This window comes from Eutrigla gurnardus (assembly GCF_963514095.1).
Source record: "Eutrigla gurnardus genome assembly, chromosome: 21".
Taxonomy (NCBI): domain Eukaryota; kingdom Metazoa; phylum Chordata; class Actinopteri; order Perciformes; family Triglidae; genus Eutrigla; species Eutrigla gurnardus.
In genome coordinates this window covers 6,277,798-6,303,387 of record NC_139932.1, presented here as the reverse complement: position 1 = coordinate 6,303,387, position 25,590 = coordinate 6,277,798, and the positions used below count along the sequence as shown (strand labels likewise).

At 41.8% G+C, this 25,590-nt stretch overlaps 1 protein-coding gene across 2 annotated transcripts in view; it reads right to left on the bottom strand.

Moving 5' to 3' along the window:
- sfmbt2 (Scm like with four mbt domains 2) overlaps nucleotides 1-25,590 on the bottom strand; it is a 48,325-nt gene that overhangs the window by 11,999 nt on the left and 10,736 nt on the right. The window contains exons 4-14 of one of the 2 annotated variants that reach the window (XM_084038874.1): nucleotides 22,038-22,278; nucleotides 19,054-19,074; nucleotides 9,449-9,537; nucleotides 8,189-8,438; nucleotides 7,639-7,736; nucleotides 6,588-6,689; nucleotides 5,700-5,930; nucleotides 4,046-4,172; nucleotides 3,781-3,894; nucleotides 3,650-3,692; nucleotides 2,057-2,124 (exon numbers count right to left, since the gene is read on the bottom strand). In XM_084038874.1, coding sequence (XP_083895000.1) covers nucleotides 2,057-2,124; nucleotides 3,650-3,692; nucleotides 3,781-3,894; nucleotides 4,046-4,172; nucleotides 5,700-5,930; nucleotides 6,588-6,689; nucleotides 7,639-7,736; nucleotides 8,189-8,438; nucleotides 9,449-9,537; nucleotides 19,054-19,074; nucleotides 22,038-22,278 — 1,384 coding nt within the window. The remainder of the gene's footprint in view (nucleotides 1-2,056; nucleotides 2,125-3,649; nucleotides 3,693-3,780; nucleotides 3,895-4,045; nucleotides 4,173-5,699; nucleotides 5,931-6,587; nucleotides 6,690-7,638; nucleotides 7,737-8,188; nucleotides 8,439-9,448; nucleotides 9,538-19,053; nucleotides 19,075-22,037; nucleotides 22,279-25,590) is intronic. The other variant, XM_084038875.1, reaches the window with a different exon arrangement.

The following is a 25,590-nucleotide window of genomic DNA, read 5'->3' as shown; positions in this document are numbered from 1 at the left end:
TCCGGGAGCACGTCCTGTTTGTGTGACCCCCCCCCCCCTCAGAGATAGTCAGAGGGTCAACATAAAAAATCTGCACTCCGTCCTTCCTGCAGCCACGACTACCCCCAGCACCTGGACCCGCACCACTAGGGGTGAATAGTAATCAGGGGAGGGGATGAATATGCATGAGCGAGTGGGTGGTTTTTAAACAGGCAACTTGGGAAAAAAGAGGGCAAGGGTCTCCTGGAGACAACACTTAGCCCAGCGCTGTCTTTGTGCTTGAACATACACGCTGTTTACATGCAGAAGCGCCCCGAACGCAACACGGTACCTTCAAGTTTGGTCCACGGAATGCGTCCAATAAAAGAACCACGCTTTGCTTGTGCTCCCACCATACTTTACATCAAAATGATGCATTTTATTATACTTGTTTTCTAAATGTTGGCTTCAAAGCAGACATTTATGCATTTACTATTGTGTTATTGTGTCCTTTGCACAATGTACCTGCTAAATGTGAGATGTTAACAACGGGTTTAAAAGGCCGAACACATTCATTTTAATGTCTAAATAAATGATTTGTTGAAGATGCGTACTCCTGTGACTCCAGTGGTAATAAAACAGAACGCACAGTGAGATTTTTCTTGAAGCAGAGACTCACTTTAAAACACTAGAACGTGGTTGTAAAAAGGGACGCTGCATTTCTGGCTCTGTTTGGGTCTGTGGGAGTCGTTTTCTGCTTCCACCTGATAACCGGCCAAATGCACACATAGTAGTTTGAGTGGAGCTGCAGTAAAATGTTTCAGCTCTCTAAAGCGTGTGATAGAGGAAGATTGCCTTTGGAGCACTATTCAGTGAGCATGCTGGAAGAAATACATAAATATCCAAATAAATCTTGATATTGTTGTAGTATATTGGGAGAGAAAAAAACCTTCACTGAAGAGGAACTGAGACTAAATAGGACAAAGATCAAACTGCATCTTGTTGTAGCTGCTCTTTGTGTTATTCAGTCATTTGGAGCGTAAAGGTGCCTTTTCCGTGGCTGCACCCAAGTTGTGGAATCGCCTCCCTCTGCATGTTTGATCAGCTGCCACCGCTGAATGTTTCAAATCCAGGCTGACAACATTTTTTCTCTGGCTTTCCATGTGCTGTAGATATGTAGATATGTGGTTCTCTGATTGTTTCTGTTATCCCTAATCCTTTCATCTCCTTTACTTCACACGTCGGCCTCGTGGCTGAAAAGTTTACGGAGAAGTCACGATGGCGATCTTACTAGCTTGGACATTATGATATTTCTGTAACACTTCCAACACTTTGCACAGGTTTGGCTTGAATGGTGTCAGATTAACATAACAAATCTCTAATATCACCTAATTATCATCTCCTTTGCACACAGATAGAGAAACACTGAATAACTAGACCATTTTCAAACCTTTGCTTCCTCTTACAGAAGGCTGTTGATCCTATTGACACTAGCATTGATGTCTGAATACTCTTCATCAAACCCACTAATAACCAGATGCACATTCATGTGAGCTGTGTGAAGGAATAAATGCATATCCAGCGTTTTGCATACAGAATGTGAGCAAATAGAAAGTTAAATGGCGGTCCCAACTTGACCTCCTGTCTTTTAATACGTGTGCACTGTTGGAAATAGAGAGGCTATAGAATAAAACATAATCTAATAAATGATGAAGCTGATGAGGGAGATCACAAAGGTTATTAATTAGGCCTTCAGTACATTTGAAATGTATCATTGATGCCTTGTGAGAGAACAAAGACATTCTTCTTCGTTGATACCAACTGTGCTCCCTTTTGCGTAGCCGTTTGCCAAATACCGTGTGTGCATTACAAACGATTTCATTCACGTCTGAGTGAAGATCTGAAGCGATCGCTTTAACACATGAATGAGACCAATAATGTCTGAAAAAGACTAACTAAATGCCGAACATCACAAACTGGCGATGTTTATGAGCACAGGAGCATCTGACGAGCGGGGTTCCCCCCTCGACTCTCATCACGGCAGCTCATTAGCATTGATTACCGGGGATAAATCATGTGCAACGTGGCTGTTGATTACCTGGATCCATGGCGACGGGCTGGCAGAGGTTGACAGGAGTCGTCTCTAAAGGCTGCGGCGGAGCCAACCTGCAGGAGAAAGGCGACGCAGTCAAACCAATCAATAAAAATGATCTAAGTGATCTAATCAGACAGGAAACAACAGCGCAATCAAATGATCGCTCATCGATCCCATCGATCTTAGCAACAGCTAGTAGAGTTTCCATCAGATTTAGAAGCAGGTGGGTTAGAGGGGGGAGTATTGATGAAAGGATTCCCCTGAAGGTGAGAAATGGAATTAGTGGTTAGATGAGAGAGCTGACAAAGTGCTACTGAAGACCTCATATTTCTCTCCGCTCTCCCTTCGTAGTCCCGGGCTGCGTTTGCCAGCCGACGGTGTAACATGCCATTTGTCAACAAAATCAATCAGCGCCGCGGGAAAGCAATCTGGACTCTAAAAAGCCACTGTTTCAATTAATGTCCTCAGAGTGACAGAGAGGCAGGAACGCCTCGAGGGCTTTCTGAAGGAACTTGTACTTTGAGGGTTTTTTGGCTCACAGGTGGAAAAACGATGGAAAAACAAAAGGCTGTAAATTGAAGTTGAAGTGAAGCGGACGATGACTGTGGTGAGATTACCGTGATGTATTGATGCGTGTGCGTAATAGTCCTGTTTAATTTTCCATTTAACTGTCATTCGACACTTGGAAAACATATGGAGGAGCAGTCTGAAGGAATGTTGATTCACATTCAAGGAGAGAAACAATATGGTGGCACTTTATATTGAGGTCCTTAATAAGCGTTTAATACTATGTAATAAGGCCCTTTTAAGATGCTTGTCAACATGATTATGTGTTAATAAGACTAATGGTAGTTGTTAGATTATACATTTATAACCACTTGCACAAACCTAACATTGTATTTATTTATTATTAACCTTTATTTATACAGGTAAAATCTCATTGAGACCCACTGCTTAAGAATGTTAATAAAAGCCCTATGACTGTTATGTTATTAATAGCATTACAAACACATTTATTAAGGTCAACTAACTTACAATTCCTTTTATGTCACTACTAAACTTTTTTGCTGCTGTTTTCAGGATTAATAAACACTTTATTATATATTTATTAGCAGTTAGCAGCTACACATGTCTTATAACAAAGAACATCTTTATTTCTATGCTATTATTCCCACTTATTAACATAATTATGTTATTATGCATCTTATAAGTTCCATACGATTTATGGACATGACCTTTCATTTGTATTACTACTTACTTACATACTTATCATATGATATATGGATATGACCCCGGTTGCCTGTTGTGTTGACATGCATGTTTATTTACATAAGGATGTCTCAAACATTTTAGCCAACATAAACAGCAGGGTTTTCCTTCCCATTATAAGATTTGGACATTGCACATCTTTGCTAATAGAACACATATATTATGTTTTGTTTATTTAGGATATATTACTATTATTATTTTTTTCACATTCCACTGTCTGAATAGTCCTAATAATTAGAAGTTAATTGCTCTTTGAAAGGCTGCACGTTCATTATATCAGTGAAATAAGGTGATGTCAGAATGTGATGGATAAAGGCCTTTTCTTACTGTTTCTCTGGCTGGACCACCGCTATCTTCTTCTGCTTCTGGCCTGCAGAAAAAGGACAGTCTGCATTAAGCTGTCACTCCCAAGTAAACATGTGTGTATGCTGTGTGTGTGTGTTTGTGTGTGAACATACAGACAGGTTTGAGTGGGGGGGTCAGAGGGTAAGAGTTGGCCTCGCACCAGCCGACAGGGAAGATGTCCATGGACTCGACGTCCACGATGCGCTCGGACAGAGGCTTCATCACGCCTGTAGACGGCAAAGAGAGAGAGGAGGGGTGAGGGACCTGTCACACACACACGCACACCGTTTTATTTCCTTCAGCACAGCAGGCGTCCTCCGACACTTAATCCTCCACACACACACACACACACACACACACACACACACACGTCTGTACCTTCCAGTCGGAGCCACAGCAGGCGTCCTCTGACCTGTGTGATCTGAGCCACACACACCTCCGCTGGCCGGTGAGGGTTCACCGCCTCCAGCCACATGTCCTTGGCAAAGCCTCTGTTCTGCCATGTCTGACCACACACACACACACACACACACACACACGCACACACACACACACACACACACACACACACAGATGAGGAAAAGTGTAAAGGAGAGAGAGGTGTAGAGTTTATTTTACATTTCGGACAATGATATAATCTCAGATAACCTAAACCTCATACTGCAAGGTGCAATAAATAGAGAGCTGCGGGGATGGTTTTTTTTTGCAGGCCAACCCTGGAAGTTTCCATCGCACTGGTTCCCTTCACAAAAAGCCAATGGGATTTTTCCATTGGACTGAATATTGCAGAAAATGAGCTCTGTGGCAAACACAAGTTTATAGGTTATTTGTGGTTCCTAGAGTCTCCAAAAGTAACATGGGAGCCAGAACCTTCAGCTCCCCTCCTGGGGAATCTACTACCAGTTTGAGTCCTCAAGATTTTCCTTTCTGATGAGGCTGATAGTTGGGGCTGGCTCGGCTCGTCTTGGACCAGCCCTTAGTTAAGCTGTTACGGGCCTAGCCTGCCGGACCGGATCGGACCGGATGGTTGTACGTGTCCCTGCTCGAAACCTACTGCTGCTATTATTACTTAGTCATATTTCTATTATTAACTATGCTACTATATCTGCTTCATCATTGTTATTGTCATCGTTTGGTTTGAATTCAAACTCCGAGCTGCTATTGGATGAAGCCGACCAGTTTCTGTGACAATCTCACCGTGGACATAAAGAAACGACTTTAAGAAACATTTGAAAAAAGGAACTAAACATGATGTAAATAGAAAAAAAATCCCTTTATCCGCTGTTTTAAAAATACTGCCATCGTCAATTTTTTACTTTACTCTGCTGGTGCAACATGGATGAATTTATATGTTATCTGATTGGCTGTTTGTAGACATGGGTTGTGGTTACATGGTTACATTACTTAAATTTGATCACTAAAAGCTCTGGAAACCAGTACGCCATTAGTTAAACCAACCAGTAAGTCCTCATCACTGAGTCCATGTCTCCTGTAAAACCAAACAGTGGTGTCAGAAACCACTAGAGATAAAACATCTTCATCTTCGGTCACAGTCAGCTCATTCCACACTCCAAAACAAGCGATGGCACTTTAACTAAAGGTGAGATTTATTCTTCAGTGGAAGTGTTTTTCTCACGATGTGTTTTCATTTTATAAGATAAAAACATTTCAAGGATGAGGACTAACAGGTTGGTTTTACACATTCATGTCTGGTTAACTTTCCCACCTCCAATAAAGAGCAGAGCACAGCTGCTACTCTGAGATTATTACTCACTAATATGCTTCTGGATGTACTCATGGATGACATATTTGATTACCGTCTACTCTTGTGTTTACTCTTCCTGCCCGTTCACTACATGGACTTTGGGGACCTCATGTAACTCCCTGCCTTGGCGTCCTATTTCACAAATGATCTTCATACGGTCTTTTTTGAAAATACTGAACATAAAAACAACTCTATATCAGGACACCGACTTAAAATAAATTCAGGGCTTCCTCAGTTTAAAAAGTGCTCCGATCAGCCCGGTCTTACATCGGGGAAGCAGGCGTCGGGGGCCGCCTCCGTCCCACCCTGCTTCAAGTAGTCGGCCCAGTCGAAGTCGTGGCCCTCGTAGCCCCGGGGCCGCTCCAGACCCACGCCGTTCTTCAGACACCACTGGACGGGCAGGATCCCGGGCGAGTTACCGTGACACACCACAGACCGCGGCTTGGCGTCAACGGAGAGATCGTCCAGCGTCACCTGGAAGTAGATCTCATTGTAGATCTGAAGAGGAGAAAAGTGAGCGGAGAAACTTTAGATCTTTCATACGCAACGTTTTAATAACAAACGTCTAAATGAGTTTCTTTACTCTTTTTGTTGTTAAAGCGACACTTGCTTGGGTTTTTGATAGCTCAGCCTTAGCTGCAGTGATTTTAACACTTCTTTCTTCTAATCTGTTGAAGTGTAAATCTAAATCTACTGGAGGACCTTTGAAGTCTGGCAATGAAGCAACAAGGAAGCAGCATTTTGAAAAACCATTATATGCTTGAAACACTTTTTTTTAAAGAAAAATCTGAATTTTACAATCATTCAAAAACATCAGCAGTGAGCTGGGATGACATTTGCATGGTGGCAATTTGTAATTGAATACTGGCACAAAATAATGACAGCTTTATTCCATCAGACAGAAGATTTGTATTCAAATGCAACACATATAACTTGCATACTAAAACAGTCATCTCACTGCGTGAGAATAAAGGTTATATTTGAGATGAAATACTCAAGATAAAACCTAAGGAACAAGGCTAGCTTCTTGGTTTAAACATGTTAAGAATCCAATTCCACATTTATAAAGGCAGCTGAGGAAGAGGAGAGGGAGGAGTCTGCTTTTATAAATATATATCTATATATATAGATATCTAGATAGAGGGTGTGACTCACCTTGCTGACAGAAACGGGGCAGATCTGGAGCTGCTCCCACGGAGAAACCATCTCCAGCTTCATCCCCGTGTTGAAGGAGTGCTCGGTCAGGTCTACGTGGTCCTGACACAGTAAAGTCAAGACTTTCAGACAAATGTGCTCCATTTTTGTTAATGTGCACACATGCAAGACAATGTAGGTCACGCAAACCCCGCTTGGTCGGCGTGTAATGAACAAACAAACATTCGTCTCCGTCTCCATTCGTTTTTTCCTGATGAACTGTGTGATTTCATCCACGTGGCCACTCCTCAAGCTGACTACCCGGTTCTTCTTCTTTTATTCATTCTAAACCAACAGTAAACACATCACTTCCTGTGTGATGGACTCATTATGAAGAAGACCAAATATTGTCTTTGTAATCTCAGAGGCAGCTTGTCAGGTTTGATGAAATGCATCACTTCGTTTCAGGCTGCAGTTCAGGAGAAATCCTTGGTGTTTATTTGTCAGTGTGAACATTTGAACTTATTCCAGCCGGTCTGATGGTCGCACCATGTTTTGGGCATTTTTCATTCCAGTTCTGGCTTTTACAAAGCTTTTCATTTCACGTGTGAAATGTTACTTTACTTGCTCTCGTTAAGTTCGGTGTAGTGATCTTCCCACTAATCATGGCAGAAATGTGGTGTATTAATAAGATTGCTATTTAGTACGATTCCAAAGAGGGATTTTAACTGTGCAGCTTAAACTTTGTTGACATATGACTTTTTAATTTGGTGGTGATAGCGGTGAAAAACAGATTGTGTTCAGCTGGTACATTATTTATGAATTCATTACTAAACTTTAAATGAATAAAAAATACTATTTAAATTTACATCATATTTCCCTATAATTGGTACCAAATTACATAATTCTGTCAATGAAGCCCAGTTTTATGTCACAGATAAGCCACAGACAACAGAACTAACTAACTAAGGCAACAACACAGAGCTCATCTCAAAGTCATAGTGCTGCAGCCTGGATCTCAGCCAACACACACACACACACACACACACACACACAGAAGTGTGAGACTCACCTTGAACACCTCCAGCGGCAGTGGACTCTTTTGTCCATTGAGTCGAGCGTCCTCCAGAGCCTCCTGCCAGTCGGGGGCGCTCTTCAGAGACCTGAGCCCTGAGGCGCAGAGAGATGATGTGTAAAAGTTAAAACACATAACAAGTCAGTGTTAATGTTCAGCAGCTTCTGTAAACTGTCATCCATTGTTATGGATCAAAAATAATTTAATTGAAAGGATTTGAACAATAACTAACTTCTCTTTAAATCTTTTTTTATTATTATTATTATTATTATTATTATTATCATTTGATCATTTCAGGCATTCCTTGAAAGCAGAAATAAATCTATCAAATCAAATCTAATTATTTGCTGGTTTTTCAATCTCCCATAATAGTAATATATTTGAGTTTTGTGATTTGAGGCGCCACTTTGGACTCTGGGAAATCACTATTTTTATACATTTTTATAGACCAAAAATAAATTAAAAAGCAAATTAGTTGATTATGAAACATAGTTTCAGCCGTGACTTCAACTCTTCAAGGCCGGCGGTGAACGGAGCAGATGATCACCTGTGGGCGGTTCCAAGCTGAGCTGGTTATCCAGAGCCCAGCCCAGCGTTCGGAGCCGGACGTCCAGGTAGAACAGCCAGACGTCCTGGGCCTGGTGGTCCTCAGAGAGGCCGGCGTAGCGTAGGCGGAGCCTCCCTCCAACGTTCTGGAGGACTCGGACGGGCCAGTAAAGGGACGGGCTGGAGAGGTCCTGAAGCTCCAGGACCGAGCCCTCGACGATCAGGTCTACGGTGTTCTTCCCTCTCAGAGGCTGACAGACACAACGCTAGTCAGACAACTCAAGGATCCTCTCATTGGTGAGTCAGTCAAATCTCCTGCACACCAAACTCTTCCAGTATGAGCAGTGAAATAGTGACTCAACCCGAAATAAACAAGGGTTCCTGCTGTTTTCTGTTGTTCAGTGTAGCTGGTGTGACAGACAGAACACTGATACGCTCCTCTCTGTGGAAGTCTGTGGCTTTATATCTATGAAATCATCTCTTACGTTAGAAATGATTCAAACAAATGTTACAGCACTTTGCTTTATTGTGAAGCCACTAGTGATGATGTAAGATTATATCGCTGATGGAGATAAAAAAAAAAAAAACAGGTTGATCGACACACTTTATCTGTAGCTCATTCTCAGCTGGAGGAAAAACTGGAGAAGTATCATTTTCCAGGATATTTTTACACTCCCTCTGTATTCTCATGCGTTTTCAATGACTGGAAAATTGGTCAAATGTTTTCCAGGATGAGCGGGGAACCCCGAGAAAGTTTCCATCAGGCAGTGGCTTTGATCAAGATCAGCTGTGTTTCCTTTTTCTAACTAAATATGAAACATATCCTTCCTCTATTTTCTCACAGTGTGCAAGAGTTAAAAAAAAAAACAGCCGCAAAACCCAAGCAATTATGTTTCATTTCATTTCATTCATTGAAAATCAGGCTGTTGACTTGGAGCACCATGGGACCTTGTTTCCCATGGTGGTCCTACCAAATATGTACGGTAGTCAACTGATGGAGACAAATCATTTCTTGAGCCTGTATCAGTTGTATATCTATGACAACAGATATTTCTGTGTGTTCGGTACCAGAATGAATTGATTTTTCTCTCACCTTTGACTACCGTACATCTTTTATCACAGGAAGTAGCTCGACTTAGCCTCTCTATGCCATTGAGGTCTGTCTTTTCTCGTTCTGTCTGCTAGCACATTCAGCGAGGAGAAACAACAACAAGAGGGACTTGTAGAATTGTAGAAACCCTGAATCTGGGAACACACTCACCCCCTCCAGCAGGTTGGCCGGGGCCGTCCTGGCGCCGGTCAGGTCCTGAACCAGGAACTCGGTCCAGTCGCTGTATTTCTCCTTGATGGCTGCAATGAGACGCAGAGAGAGACTGAGAACGAACAATCAAAGTGAGTGGAAAGTGAGCTCACTGTTGTGCTTTTTGTGTCGTGCTGAATAATTAATTGCGAGCCGCTACGTTGAACTGTTAAGGGGAGTCGCCGGGGAACAGCATGCTTGGGAAACGCATGCATGTACGCAAACAAAGACATCACGACCGATATGTCGGGGTGTTTCATCCAAGGCTGATTTATTCAATTAGAACTGCAGATGTGAATTATTTTAACAATGAGCACCTCGTAATTTTACCATTTTTATGCAAAAGAAGTGAGAAAGAAAATCACATATTCAGTGTTTTTCCCCGCCTGGAAAAGCCTCTGAAGCCTCGATGGCTTTATTCACACTGCAAACATTAACGCTCTGATTTATGGCTGAGATCAGATATTCTTTTAAGGCTTTCATCTGGCAGGCTTCTACAGAAGTAAACACATCAAAATGAAAAACACTGACTAATGTCGTATTGAGCTGTGCCATTTAAATGTTAATGTGAAGATTAACAGCTGCAATATTTCAGTATACAATCAAATAAAGTCGGAGGAAGAAAACTTTTCTGTTTTTGACGAGCAGAAAGCCACTGTCTGAGCAGAGATGTGAGATCAGGTTTCATCCAGAACTTCAGGAAACAGTAGGTTACCGTGGCGACTAAACAGCACATGAATTCATAATAACTTGATGCTGAGGTTCGAAATGCCACAAATTAGACATGCGTTGAGTTTATGACCCCATGTGAAAGAAATCTAAACCATAATAAAACATTTTAGATTCAGAGAAACATCAACAAACCGATCTGGGCCACAAACACTAAAATAATGAGTACTGAGAATAAATAGGGGTGCAGAAAATAATCGATTCAAAGATGCATCGAGATGCTTAATGGGACGATTCTGAATCGATGCAGAAACGTCACATAATCGATTTTTATTGCGTTTCCGCTGGACAATAAAGTTGTAAAGTTCAAGTTGCATTGTGGGTGAAGGACAGACAAGCGAGCGAACACCGTAAAGCCACCATCATAACATGGAGGAACGCAGTAGCGGTAGCCAATGCGCGATAAAAAAAAATCCACACAATTTAAAAGCGGATATCTGGGAACATTTGGGATTTTATGAAGCTGCTGGGACGCGACGACAACTGGACAAGACCCATGCTATTTGTAAAACTTACCACGCTAAAATCAAATACTTGGTAACACCACTAATATGAGGAACCACATTAGCCGATGGCACGCTGAGCTAATGTTAGCCTCTGGTCACAACGGAAATAAAACTACTGAACCAGCACAGCCAAAGATCGACGAGTCTGTGAGAAAGTTGCCATCCAAGTCCGAGAGAGCCCAGAGGATAACTCGGTGTGTAGGAGCTTATAGTGAAGGACTTACGGCTTTATAGCGTCGTCATTAACGTGAATGAGGAATTAAAATTAAAACACGTTGGTAGGCTTGGCCTATAATTATATTTTTCTTTACAACTTAATGTAACAAAACATGTGAAATTTGTTAACATCTGAATTTAAAAGCTGAATTTAAAAGCAGCTTTCTAAATAAAGAGCTCATATTTATCTGACTGTTTGTTTTAATTGATGAAAAAGCCATGTGTGGTAATCTAGAAAATTGAGGATGAAATGCATCGAGATGCATCAAGAAGATGCATCGAGATGCATCGTAGAATCGAATCGAATCGCATCGTAGACTGGTGAATCGTAATCGAATCGTGGGGGCAGTGAAGATGCACACCTCTAAGAATAAATGGAGTTTCCCACATAGATGTGGAAATCTACTGATGTGAGGGCTTTCCTCTAAAAATCCCCAGGGTGGTTTTATGATTTCTGGCTGATTTGACCTTATCTCGGTTAAATATGTGAAGTCACTCCTCTCTAAACAACAACGTTCATGAAGGGAGGGTTTACTGCAGGGCTGTTTCTGTGTATTAGACCACAGTCGTCGCTGGGTGTACCTAATAAACTGCTCTCCGAGTTGACGTTGTATCAACAGCTGCAACAGGAGAATGAAGTCTGAAACTAATCAAGATAAGTGACGACACCTGTGTGGGTTTATTATGGGCCTGCGCTCGGTAGTAGAAATTAATCTGCTTCTTTTTTTCTTTTTTTTTTAAGTCCTAATCAGAAAAACAGAAAAGGTGAGGTGTCCAACTTATATGAGTTCATGAGGCACATACACGTCAGTTTGATCCCGAGTGGGTCGGACCAGTCAAACCACTGCATGAATACCAGTAAATAACAACACCTCCATTGCTTCCGCTTGTGAAAAGGTTAACAGTTAATGAAGCATCCATTTACCAACCAGACGATGGAAGCGTGAGATGTCTCACTGATCCTTCAGCCGCGACTGAAACCCGACTGTGGTTTCATCACACCTGCAAACAATTTCACCAGTCTCTTCTGTTCTCACTCTAACCTTAACCTTAACATACCCTTAAACCAAGCCTTCACCCGGAAATGTAATTATTTACATTATGAGGATCTGCAATTGTCCCCATTTGGTCTAAAAGATGAGTCCCCACAATATGAGTGTTATCAGGTCCCCACATGACAGAAAAACACACACACACACACACACACACACACACCTGCCTCTTTCACCCGTATGTTTACTTGTCTAGGACGCCGCATTGACTTGCAGGCAAACGGTTTTCATATCTACTATCAAAGACTTTTGTCCACAAAAATGAGGTCTTGTGTCACAGCGTGACTGTCTGGAGAGGTTCGTGTCCCGACGACGTAACCAGCACTTTGACCACACAAAAGCCAAACACAGACGCCAGGTGGACCGGAGCTACAGCTCCAGAGTCCTGCTAAAAAGCCAACTTCCAGCACATTTGCATGTGGTTTTCCCCTACTTCCTCTTTCCCACAGTGCAACAGTGTTTAGAGGAATCCTGCAATCTTCACTTTTCCTTTCATTCCCGATAACCCTCCTTCCCCCTCCACACAAAAAAAGAAGAAAAAAGACGGCGCTTACATTCCGAGGAAGATGCTGAGTGGCCTTCAGAGTCCTGTGTTTTCCTGTTCACCACTTACAGAGAAAAACCCCCGCAGATGCACTCACTTGTTCACTTGTTGGGAGTCACCGAGATGTTGTGGAATGAGTCACAGTTCCAGAATGACTACAGCGGGCTGTGTGAACCGACGCTCCCTGCAGCAGTGATTAGCATCACGCTGAAGTCAGAAACACAGCGGAACATGGTGATAATTAAATGTGCTTCTGGGTTCACGTTGTTTTTGTTCAGGTTTTTTTGGGGTTTTGTTCTGTTTTCCAGGGTGAAGAGTCAGGAGGGCACATTACTCTGAGAATATGTATTCTGTGTTTATCATACGAGATCTTTTTTGGATCGTTCTTTTGCAATTCCATGTCAGGAAACAGTATTTTTGATATGCTATGAGCTAAAGTGGGAGTCTTCCACAGACATCATTGAGATGAGATGGATTTATTTCAAACATATATCAAATGACAAAACAAAACCAATAAACTGACCAGTAAATATACAGCAAATTCTAAATAAACCAAATTAAATATATTTCAGAAGAGTAGACCCAGGTAAACTCTAAAAGTCTTACCCTTTCCTATTAATTAAAGATAAATAAAGCGAGCATCACAGACTAATCCACTTTATCAGATTATATTTATAGAAACCAGTTAGTGAATTAATTAATTATAATAATTATTTAGTTCTGTTTAAACATTTTTTTTATTTTTTTTGCTCTCCTAGTTTTCTCATAAACTTTTTTTTACTCCTTTAGAAAAGGTGCTACAGTTGAGAGGACGCTCCATCTGCTTTCAGTGATTCCACTTCAACTGATTACAGTAGCTTTTACTTCAAGAGGCTCATTTTTATTTGGGTAAATGCTTCAAACTAAGTGCTCGTCACCGACATATCTCCAGAAAAGAGTGAAATCATCCAAGAAAACAAGATCTCGTAAAAAAAAAAAAAAAAGGTCACGGCTGTCAAAATAAATTACAACATAAAGTATGATAACAATCTTTGCTACCAAAGATCGCTACCAGATGTTATGATTGTGAGAGAAGATCTCCAGTCTTAAGTGATTGTAACGCGTTCTTATTTTTTATTATTGATCGTGTCTCGACCCTCAGCTTCAACCATGCAGCATTTAACATGCAAAGAATTACCAATATTAAACCTGTTTATAGTGTTTACATCTGCAATTTCCAGTTCAAATAAGCATTTTTTTTAAATGTTATAAATTCTTTTGGACACTTTGGCACATAACTAGTCATATATGGGAATGTCCAGCTTCTTGTTTATACTGTATCTGTTTGAGTTCTCCATTGTTTTTGTAACTTACACATTGCACAGTTCTTCAGAAGACTGAGCCTCTTCCAGCTCGCTTTGGAAACAGAACGTGATTTAAACGTTTGCATTATAGTTATTATAATAAATCAGAGGTTTGAGTAAACATAACCGGCAGTGTGCTCCACAGAGGATCGCTGGGGATTTTAAATACGTAATTGACTTATGGGATCAAATGGATAAATCCTCTGGTGGCTCCTGAACTCCAGAGGTCCTCCCTTTTATCAAACCAACAACTGTGGAATTCGCTGGCAAATAAATCAACGGTTTTCCTGCGAACGGTAAAGTAAACGTGAGCGTCTCTGCGGCCTCGTCGCTCGCCCAACGCCTGTTTAATAATAGTGTTTTTTCCTGTGAGACTCTTTCCTTGCTGCTGCTGGACTTTGTAAGAGCACACACACACACACACACACACACACACACACACACACACACACTCCTGTGTTGATCTCGGCTGTGCAGAAATAGATAAACTATTTTTACAGATCCTGCCGAGATTAGTCCTGAAGCCATTTAGAGCTCAGTTGAATGATAGTAGCAGAAGCTAAAACATGCAAAGTTCACCCTCTCTCACCCTCCTCCGCTCTCTTTCCTGCTGTCTCCCCCACTTTTCCCTCCCCCAGCGTGCAGTTTCATTATACTGTAGAGCTTGTTTTTTTTTAAATATAAATAATCATCTTTTTTCCCCTTCATTTCCATCCCAAAGGCAGCAGACACATAGAGGTGAAAGCCTGACTTTCACATAACAATAAGTGCATAATTAACCTTGAGGGAGGAGCTCCTCAAACATACTGCTACACTATCACAGAGCTAACCTCCCCCCGTCCTCTCCCTTCTCCTGCCAGGCTGCACCAAAGCTGGCTGAAGCCTCTATGCAAATACCGAGCATTAAAAACACATTCTAATAAAAACACACCTGATATTTGCATACAGCTCCTCTTCTCCTGTAAACAGTGCCGGCTCTGTGCTCGGGGCTTATTTAAAAGCTTTACTTTAGATAATCAATGTTATAATTAAAGAAGAGAAACCGTCTCAGTGGGGGTTTTTCTGTGTGTGTGAGATCACGGCAGTGCAACAGATTCTAATCAGAGTTAATGGGAGCAAATTGTGCTCGATTCCCCCTCCGTCTTATCTAGTCATTACTCGCTGGCACGGAGAGGAACGGCCTTCTGAACGCCAGAAAGTCAATTCAAACAATTACCTGCTTTAACCGACGGCCTTTTCCAAATAGGCCGAGGGTGTAACGATGGAAGATGTCACACGGTGTGTGTGTGTGTGTTTACTGAGAGAGAGTTGTGTGTGGCTGAACTGCACCCGGACAGACAACATGTTGTTAACATTTTTATAGCCCTCTTCACGACAGGGCCGGGGATATTACAGCAATTTGTGTAAATATGAATTACTTAAGTGATGTGTCTGCGGCGATTGCTAAAGAGGCCCACAGGAGCAGAGCGCATACAGTGAGTGTGTGTGTGTGTGTGTGTGTGTGTGTGTGTGTGTGTGTGTGTGTGTGTGTGTGTGTGTGTGTGTGAAGAACCTGCTCAAGATGCCAGTGGTGGAATAAATACAAAGATGCTTAACTGGAAGTTACTGTGAGGAACCTTTAACATCGGCTATTTCTATGTAGTTATTCTTAATGCTTTAAAACCAAGCAGGTTCACTAGCGGGGGCCTCCTCCGCCTGCAGTCAGTTCTCCGGTGGGAGGTGGAGCGCTCGGCGCCCGCCAGCAGCGGCTTCTCCTTTAACCAGGAGCAGAGCCCGCTGCTCCTCGAGGAGCCCACGCCAACACCAGGCTGCTGGAGGGAAGGGAGCCACGGGAGAACCAGAACCCAGCGGGTTAGACTGTCGAAGCCTGCCACAGTGAAATGATTTTATTTCACATTACGTTTAGTTTTGATTGACACCGTCGTGATTGGTCAGCTGCTTGTGTTTCCGACTACACAGTGATGACGTCAAGCTCTGATTGGACAGGCGTGAGACAACTCTCTATATGACGAGGCTGTATGACAACATAACCACAGATCATCAAAAGTTCATTTTGTCTTTTGAGGAACAAGTGACTCTTCTATACCCCTGTTCCTAATGTTTCATCTTTATTCGAGCGCTATTCTGTTTTATTTTTTTGGTTTTAATTATTATTATTTATTTTTTTAGATATTTTATAAATTATTGAATTAACAGTATTTTTTAGGTTTCTGTTTGTTTGAATGTGCTTTGAATTCAACGACAAAGAAATGGATGAATTCAAAATAATGGAATCAGCTGAATAAATTGAGCAGCTCATTACGATTTTTCTAACTGTGACCAAAGACGTCACGTCGGCTTTTCTGTGACCAGTTTAAGGTTAAAAGGCAGATTATTTCCATGACTTTTTTTAACGTAAATTGTTCAAGAGATGTGGACAAAATACAGTATAAATGCAACATAAGAAGTGTTAAAGCATTAGATTGTTAAATGGGTTTAACAATCTTTACTTTTATTAACAAAAAACAAGCTTTTTTAAATTAGCTAGTTCTGTCAAATGTGTGTATATGTGTTGAAGGGACATTCGATAATATATTATTGATTTATAAATAGTTTATATATTAAAATATATATATATATATATATGTGACAGGCCTAGTTCCAGCTTATGAACTTTTTATTTACTTGAAACTCCTGGCCTTTACAACTGTAAATTAGCATTTTATGGAGCAAATCAGAAAAGAATCATCACATCATTCGATAATAAAATGAAGAATTGTTTGCTTTGCTGTATAAATGAAGCAAAACGCTGCCTGTATAATGAACACTCTTCATATCGTGCTGCGGCGGTGACGTTAATCGGTTAATCGAACACTCAACTATAAATCTAAATCAATCCCTTCACAATAAAAGTCTCAGGCTGGAATCACCAATAAGTAAAAGACGAGGTGATCGACACGAGGGCGACTCTTAGAGCCGGCGACGGCTGTATCTCAGCGTCATCTCCAGCCGGCTCTGGCAGGAAGCAGTGTGGTGAATTCATTATGCAAATGACGGCTGTCAGGATCCGTTGAGCCAGCAGCTACCTTACCACATGACCAAACTTGTGATGTAGCTTTAAAAAGCTCTTTACATGAATGGATGAACGTCTCCCACAGACTAGCAGACGCACACGTGCACATGCACATGCACGCTCGCAAGACTCCTTCTGAGCAAGCTTCCCTTAGTATAGTAGAATGAATTGTGTCGTCACCGTCTGCACCTGTTACTTCTCCGATATTTACCAAGATCCTCAAAACTTGCTTGACATTTTTCATGCAATTTGGATGTAATCTTAATAATAAATAAACAAATACAGGTTTGTTATTTTAATCCAAAACCTGGATTAAGAGTAATTCTCAGTTTATATTCCGACTGCAGGAGGGCCATGAAGTCATTATAGGTAAAGTGGAAAAATCAACAATGTTCACCCTGTTTAACTGTCTGTCCAATGACTTTTTAAATTCTTAAAATGAGCAAATTACACAACAGAAGCACTTGCAGGGCTGCAGACTCAGGCTGTTCATTGCAAACAGAGATGCTGATTAATTCGCCCGCTGATTTGACGAGCAGAAAAGCTTTGCTGAACGCATCAATTATCAGAGGAGCATTTAAAGTTGGAGCTGAGAGGCCGACTGTGTGTGTGTGCACGTTTCATGAGCGAGGACGACAGTTTGTATGTGGTGCGTCCAGTTGAGACACTGAATCTGAATTCAGGTTTTGCACCTCCTAGCAAACGGTGAGGAAAATAATAAATCCCATAATAATGACGGTTATTGAAGGGGACAACGGCCTGCAGATTTGTCAAAAAGGTATGGAAGCCGCTGCGCTGCCGCTTTAAGTAGATCAGTCAATTAGACGCCTATTTGGTCCAGAGTCATGGTGAAACCGTCTGAAGATCTCAGGCTGGAGATGTCTCCGTTTTATTATTAGGTTTTTATCATTTTGAAGATTTGGCTTTCTCGGTCTAAAAACCACAATGTTGACATCATGACAACGTTTCTCATGAACGCGTGGTGTATCTTCCCAGAAACAGCATCCACACAGTTCTTGAGAATCCACAGGACGCCCCGTCAACAGGTCTTATGATTGTATCTGCATGGTTAGACACCACTAAAGAAAACAGGATTTTTAAATATGCATGAGCCGGCCCTTTAAAGAGCAGCACTGTGGCTCTGCACTATTACACGTCTGTATTCTGGCAGACATCTTTACATGTCCAAAATGAAGAGAGAAAAAAGCACATTTGAGCATCAGATATATATATATATACACACACACACAAAATTATGAACTGTATTTATGTATGTTTGTGTGTGTATATACAATTGTTATATTATGTATTATTACATTATGTGTATTATTAACATGATATGAATATTATATTTTTTAGATATGGTGGTCAGTTTGTTTTTATAACACTATAACAGTTCTGAGAAGAGTCCTGATGGCGTTTGTCAGTTGCTTTGTTGTTTAGTTGTCATGAAAAGCCAGTCATAAGCCTACATCCTCACAACCCTCACCACGGCAACCCACTCACATCCCAGAAAAAGAAAACACCATGGTGAAAAACAACAAGTCCCATCCATCCAACATAATTGTGTACACAGCTCGTCTGGGATATGTCAACAAAGCAGCGTTCATACATAATGACGCGGTTAATGAATCTCGTCAGAGATATCGCTGCAGACCAACAGCAGCAGTGAAACAACGCCTGGTGAGATGTCGATCTTATCTGCCAACGACACATTTCAACAGCGCTTCTCCAACTTCTCACTTGACTCACACACCAGCGACATGTTGGAGCTTTTTTTCTGACAAAGGGGGAGGGGCCTCTTTATCACAGCATCGCATTTCTGCACTAGTTATCATACGAACACAGCTTGGCTCAAACGGCAGCGCCAGTGTGTGTGTGTGTGTGTGTGTGTGTGTTCACTGTTAAGACACACTCAGCTAAACATGCAAGAGGAGGCAAGGCAACAGAGCTGTGAGGTCACTTCCTGTAGAGTGGTGAAAAGAGGAAGAGCAGGAGGAGGAGGAGGAGGAGGAAGCACACTGTACACATGCAGCTCTGAGGCCTAACACAGTGATGATTTTAATGTTAGCCACTAGTGAGCCGGGCAGGCGAGTTAGTCAGAGCACTGTTAGAGCTGCTTACCTTTTCTTAGGTAAATGTTATCTGAGAAACAAACAAAAAAACAAAAAGGAAAACAATAAAACAGGTAACTGTGACACAAGTGTAATACACACACACACACACACACACACACACACGTTTCTGTCAAATTGCAGCTGACTAAGCAACATGAAAATGTGCATGACATGATGTAGACATGATGCAAAGCCTTGAAACGAAGTACTTCTTTTTTTTTAAGTCACATCCACAGATTGGCAGTATCTTGCGGGAGCCTCTTTATGGAATATAGAACTGCCGACGTTACATGATTTATGCTTCAGTTTGCATCATTAAACATGCAGATGTCAGCTGTCCATCATCGTTCAAAGAAAAGGGAGTTTTTTTTTTGGAAACAGGAGCTTTCTGAGAGACGCAGGCAGAGACGGTTAATAGGAGCCGAGTTACTACTGGAAAAATAGATCCATTTCTTAATGAACTCCAGCTGCTGTTACTCTCCTGGATTTATGAGCCAACACCAGTGTGATGGACGGAAACACGTAGTGGAGTAAAACGTACCATGTCTCATTCAAACATGCACAGTAGTACATTTCATAGAGGATCATGATGGTTTAATCAACTCTTTATCTGACTCATATGTTCATATGTTGCCTGGATTACGTTATCTGGCAAAGTTTTATCCCCAATTATGCAGGGAAATCAATATAAACATTTCCTGGTTTCCCTTAATAATTATCTTATTATGCAAAGCATTATGGCTCCTGTAGTCCCAGTGAAGTTGGAGCATCTTTATCGTCTGCACTGTGAGTGTTCCCCAGTAAAATATCTGAGAGGGATTTAAATCAAATCCTTCACATTTGATTGGACCGCTAAAAAGTGGGCGGGCTTAGAGTTGGGTGCTCCAGAGGGCTGGCTGCCATTCGCTTAAGCACACGTCATATTTTGATTCACAGGAAGAAGAGATAATTGTGTTCTGATATTGTTATTGATTATTACTTTGCTATTTTGAATGATTATTATCTTGTTTAATAGGTGCACAATGTGACTAACAAAGCATTTTTAATTTCTCTTTCACGGGTGTAATATGAAATAAGAAATTCTGAAATAAATTTGGTGACTTTTTGATGTTCACTTAATCATAACAGTGATTTCTTTTTTAAGTTATTCAGAGAGGAGAGAGAAAGGAGAGAGGGGGGAGAGAAAAGACCCAGAAAGAGTCGCCGGTGGGATTTGAACCCAGTGTGGACTTAGCCTCGGTACGAGGGGCGCCACCGAGCTATGTAACCTTCAGTGTAATGGCTGATGGTAGGCGTTAAATTTTTTATTTTAACTATTTTCCATTTTAATTTCATGGCCAAGGAATTGAGAAAATGATGGAGAGATTCCTCAATGATACTCTTCAGTCGTATCATGTTTGTGGACTTGAAATCCAAAGCGAAACAAAAAGCGGAGCTGGTGTGAGAGCGAGGACACCCGAGTCAGATGGAAACATATCCAGGTCACAAGAATGGAGGCGCTCGCCATCCATCAGCGGGGTAGCGGCGAGGAACATAAGTGGTCTGAACAAAGCTGGGGAGGGTGAGTGATCTATCCGAGGGGAGGAGAACGGCTGCAGGTGGAGATGTGTCTGCGTCTGTGGAAGGGAGCGGAGGAAGGATGGCTGCTGGAGAAGGAGGGCGCTTTGTTTGGAAAGGCTGCGTTCAGGTGGAAGAGACGCTCTCTGGAGACGGCAGTTGTTACGGGGAATGTTAGATGAATGGGAGTTGAGCCGTTTGAGGGAAACTTGTTCTTCCACTCAGATTATGTAAAGCATTGTTTGAAAGATAAAGGTGGGACGTGTTGACATTAAGCTCTAACTGACACTCCTGATTAATGAAGTCAATCAACCATTAGCTGAGCATATTTGTTCTAATACACTTAATAGTATTATTATTTAAATGTAAAAAGATTTTTTCCCATTCAGGATGGAAACACTTGGATGGCGTCCAAACTGCATCACGGGGCAAAAATGTATTAATATTTGTGTATGATCATTATAAGACTATATTAAGTTATGGATCATCATTTATATTTTTTACAAAAATATGTTTTTAATGAAAAAAACCTTTGTTTCCTGCCATGTTTTATGCTTTAAAATGTTAAAAAATAGCAAAGTCATTTTTATTTATAGAGCCTGAAATTGTCCTCCTCAGAACATGATGCCCACCATCCTTTGACGACCAAAACTAAAATAAAAGATGATGTATCCACAGATTCTAAGACAACAAGCTCAGCTTAGAACGTGTTTACTCCCACAAACTAAAAAGAAAAATAGGGAAGAAATGCTGCATTTTGCTGCAGATTATGACAAAACCCCTCAAAGTAAAAGAAATGCTGTATATAGTGATACAGAGACCTTGTGGTTTAAAATAGGACTTTCCCATCAAGTATTGTTTTCTTGCTGTTTACAGGTTTTAATGTTAAATATTAACATAAAAGCGAATACGAGTGATGTTTTTCTGAACACCATTTTTTCATTCCCGATAATGAAACCTGAGTGGTGTGATACCGGTGCGTTAAAAACAAAACTATATATGTAATTATTTTAATAGAGCTATATATTATATATGATGCTATTACTGTAAACCCTCTGTAAAAACAAACACGTAGAGGGAATGAATGTCGTATCTAACTTGACAGACTAGAACTTGGCAGCTACTTCCACCATCAGCTGTGGAAACACGCCTGTTGTTCTTCCTGTGTAGCGGAGATGAGCTGTTATGATATGATGACGTGATTTCAGATCCGTGCATAGACTCTGTATTGGTTCATTAATAAAGTCCTCCAAAAATGTACGTAATGAGCCTTTAATGCAGCGGAATAAATCGCTGTACCCTCAACAGCTAAATCTGTTCATTAAGTTTCAAACAAAAGGAAGTGTATCCTACTGACAACATGATAACGTTGAGACTCCACCCCACCGTGTGTGTTCTGCCCCGTGTGAGTCCGGCTTCAGTGTTTCTTCCTACCTTCGGGGGGCATGAGGGTCTTGTTGTTCTGGGTGCACCAGCCCACCGGGTGCAGCTCCGCCGTCATGACGTCGCACCAGAAGTCGGCCTTGCGGTCGTCGCCGTAGCCGCTGTAGCGCAGCAGCAGCAGCTGGCCGCACGTGGTGATGATGGTGGCCACCCAGTAGGAGTCCGGGCTGCTCTTATTGGCCACTTCCAGCTTCATGCCCGGCTGGAAGCTGCTCTGCAGGCTGATCTCCACCTGAGAGACACACAGCACACGGCTCAAGGAACCTTCTTTGTTGCTTTTTGTAGTCCTAATGTCCGTTACAGTTCTAATCAATGGATGCAGGTCAAAGGTGAAGCAGGGAGGAGGTTGATGTTAGGATTGGGTAATAAGTGTGTTTCTTTGTTTGTCTGACTGCTCGTGTTGCTCGCTCTTTTGGACTGTTGGTGCTGCGTCATTCATTTATTCATGGTCAAACTATGAAAATCTCAACCTCCTGCAGAGAAGTTTCTCTTGATGATATTAAATATTCATGACTAAATAAGAACATCCTCAGATTCATTCATTAATTATGTAAATATTTAAAAATACAGAAAGATAATCAATAATAATAATCAAAACTGCTCCGACTTTGACAGAAAATCGCGTCTTAATGTGAAGCTGCGTTGTACCGAGTGAAAAGCAGAGCAAATACATCTTCAAGGTCTTAAAGAAACAAAAAAAGGCGACGTGTGATGCTGATGTAATGTGACAAGATTTTGGCGCTGACTGTTGGTGCCTTCAGAATGTATTTCCATGATAGGAAACAGACGTTAAGTCTAAAGAGATGATCTATGGAAAGACCTAAAGGCAGCCTGTAAAAACTGCTGCTGAGGAGCACCGATGATTTCAAATGAACAAATGAAAGCTTGTTTTACAAGATGAGGGCATCGCGGCACTGACCAGCAAACAACAAGATGCCGTTGAGTTGCATTTTGGGAACTGGAGGATGAAAATGAGACTTTTAACACACAGCCTAAAACAAAACCTCTGCGCGAAACAAAAGCCGCTCAGCTTGCACCGGAGTGCCATAAATCCGTACGACAGTGAAGGCAGCGCGGCATAATGCATTTCCACCATAGCCACGGGCTGCTATACAATTCTCGAGGAGCCCAACAGGATGTTCACATTCAGCTCTCGCACAAACGCACACACTCGCCAGTGAATGGAAAAAGCCAACATCTTAGAATTAAACACAATACGAATGGCCCTGTGACTTCCTGCTGCAACAATGCAAACGTGCTGTATCACTGTGGTCGGCTTACGTAAGAGTGTGTGTGTGTGTGTGTGTGTGTGTGTGTGTGTACAGGCCCAAGAGAAATCACTGTTTCAATTTGTCCAGGCACACACACAGAGAGAGGGAGAGAGAGATGAGGGCTGCACTTTACTGAATCACATTTTTCTGGGGAATTCATGGTCTGTTTCCCAGTGACTCAATCCACTTACCAACAAGGCAATTTAGCTCCCCAAGAGACCTCGCCTGCTCAAAATCCCCACACAGACACTTTGTCCGACAACGGGGGCCCGCTCATAAAAACCCACACGGTCTTAATCTCCTCCTTATTACCGCTCATCGCTCCGAGTGATGCAAGAAACTGAAACGCCGACACGCTCCTTTAAATCCCAAATTACCGGCAGACGCGTCCCCGCCTTTTTCTTTCCGGAGGCCCGTCCCGCCGACGGCTGGGCGCCGTGAGCCTCGTCGGGGAGGACAGCTGCTCCGCGCGGTCAAACACGGTCAGCTGAGGTGGATAAAGACCTCGCATCCGGGATGAACTCGCCCATCTGGCCCTCTCCTGTGATGTAACGCGTTAATGGAGGCAAAGCCTTGTAATTGTTTGGCAACAGGCTGAGCGTTTTGTGTTTTTTTGGGAGATTGCAATAATGTAAAAGTCGTCATCAGCGAAATGTGAGTTGAACTTCAATTTGGGGTTGATTTCGGGGTGATTCCAAGAAGAGTCCCTTTAGAAAACCTCTGGTTTTACTGCAGCAGGGACAGTATGCGTCGTGGATTTCGGTCCAGGTCCTCCAGGTCCTCCCGTCCCTCCAGCGGGCCCAGCAGTACGTCCCGGGCCTCCAGCAGCGTGGTGTCGGTGGGGGCTCCCAGCAAGCTCTCCACCTCCCGCCGGAGCTCCAGACCGAAGACGGCAGCGTAGCCGGATCTGGGGCTGGTCGCTGCTGGAGGCCCCGCTGGAGTCCGAGCTGAAGGAGTTTCTGCTGACGCTGCATGATTTCGTCCGATTTTGTGCAGAATCCGACCCAATGACGAGTACTAAGAATAGAGAAATGGCCCATCTTGGTTTGGTTTACTTATGGAGGTGGTATAAAGGCATCAGAATTAAACTGAGTTTCATGACAAATGAAATGTTCCTCACAGTAAGTATTAAGTAGGAAACGCAAAGTATAAGTATTGATTTTGTGGATTGATATTACTGCTGCATTAATGTGTACATTGCATCTTACTGCTGTCTACTGAGATAAGTGGCTCTCCCTGGACAAGCTGCCAGACAAATGTAGTGGAGTCAAAAGAACACTATTTCCCTCTGAGGTACAGTGGAGTAGAAGTATAAAGTGAAATGGAAATAGTCAAGTAGAAAAACCTGAAATCCATATTTGAGGACAGCTCTTGAGTAAATGTACTTGGTTGCAGTCCAGCACTGGTTGCAGCCTTGAATATTACTTCAAGAACAGGAACACTATGTTAAAGGAAGTTGGATGAATAATCGGTTACCCACAATGCCGTAGATGAGGAAACATATCTCAGCTAGGCCTGTTCGATTAATCGATTTTAAATCGTAATCGCGATTATGTAGTTAGGACGATGTTAAAAACTGAAAATCGTAAAATCGATTTTTCAAAAAGCTAAAGTTCTGCACTTTATTCATTCATTTTTGTTTAATGGACACACCTTAAGATACATGTGAAAGTGAGGTTTTTCTCTTAATCCCAAAGGGATTGTTTTTTTTTTGTTGTTGTTTACAAGAGATCTACAAGAAGATAACATGGAGCAAAGCCAGATGGCAAAAGTTCATTAATTGTTCTTTATATTAATCCCTTGAGAGATTTTTTGTTTAATAAGAGCAAGGTTTGCACTCAAATCCCAATGGGGAAATTATTTGCAAAATGTTCAATAAAAAACAGCATATTTGAAATTATTTCTTTGCCTTTTGTCATTTCACAAAATAATCGTAATCGTAATCGAAAATCGGATTTTGAGAGAAGAAAATCGGGATTTTATTTTTGGGCAAAATCGAACAGCCCTAATCTCAGCGTTATACAATGTCCGTCTTATAAAAAGGCGCCGCAGCAGTTTATTAACACTTGATTTGTAAAACACCTTCCATAAAGATTAGTGTGGTTTACAGGTGACACGCTCGTTATTATACAGAACAAATAGAAACATTCAAACAATCCTAGCCAAGAAAATCCACTCTAGTTGGCAGAGAACAAACACTTCAGCTCAAAGTGCCTTTCAATACTGGACCGATCACCTGACTTTAAGTGCCTAAACAATACTTTATTTGACAA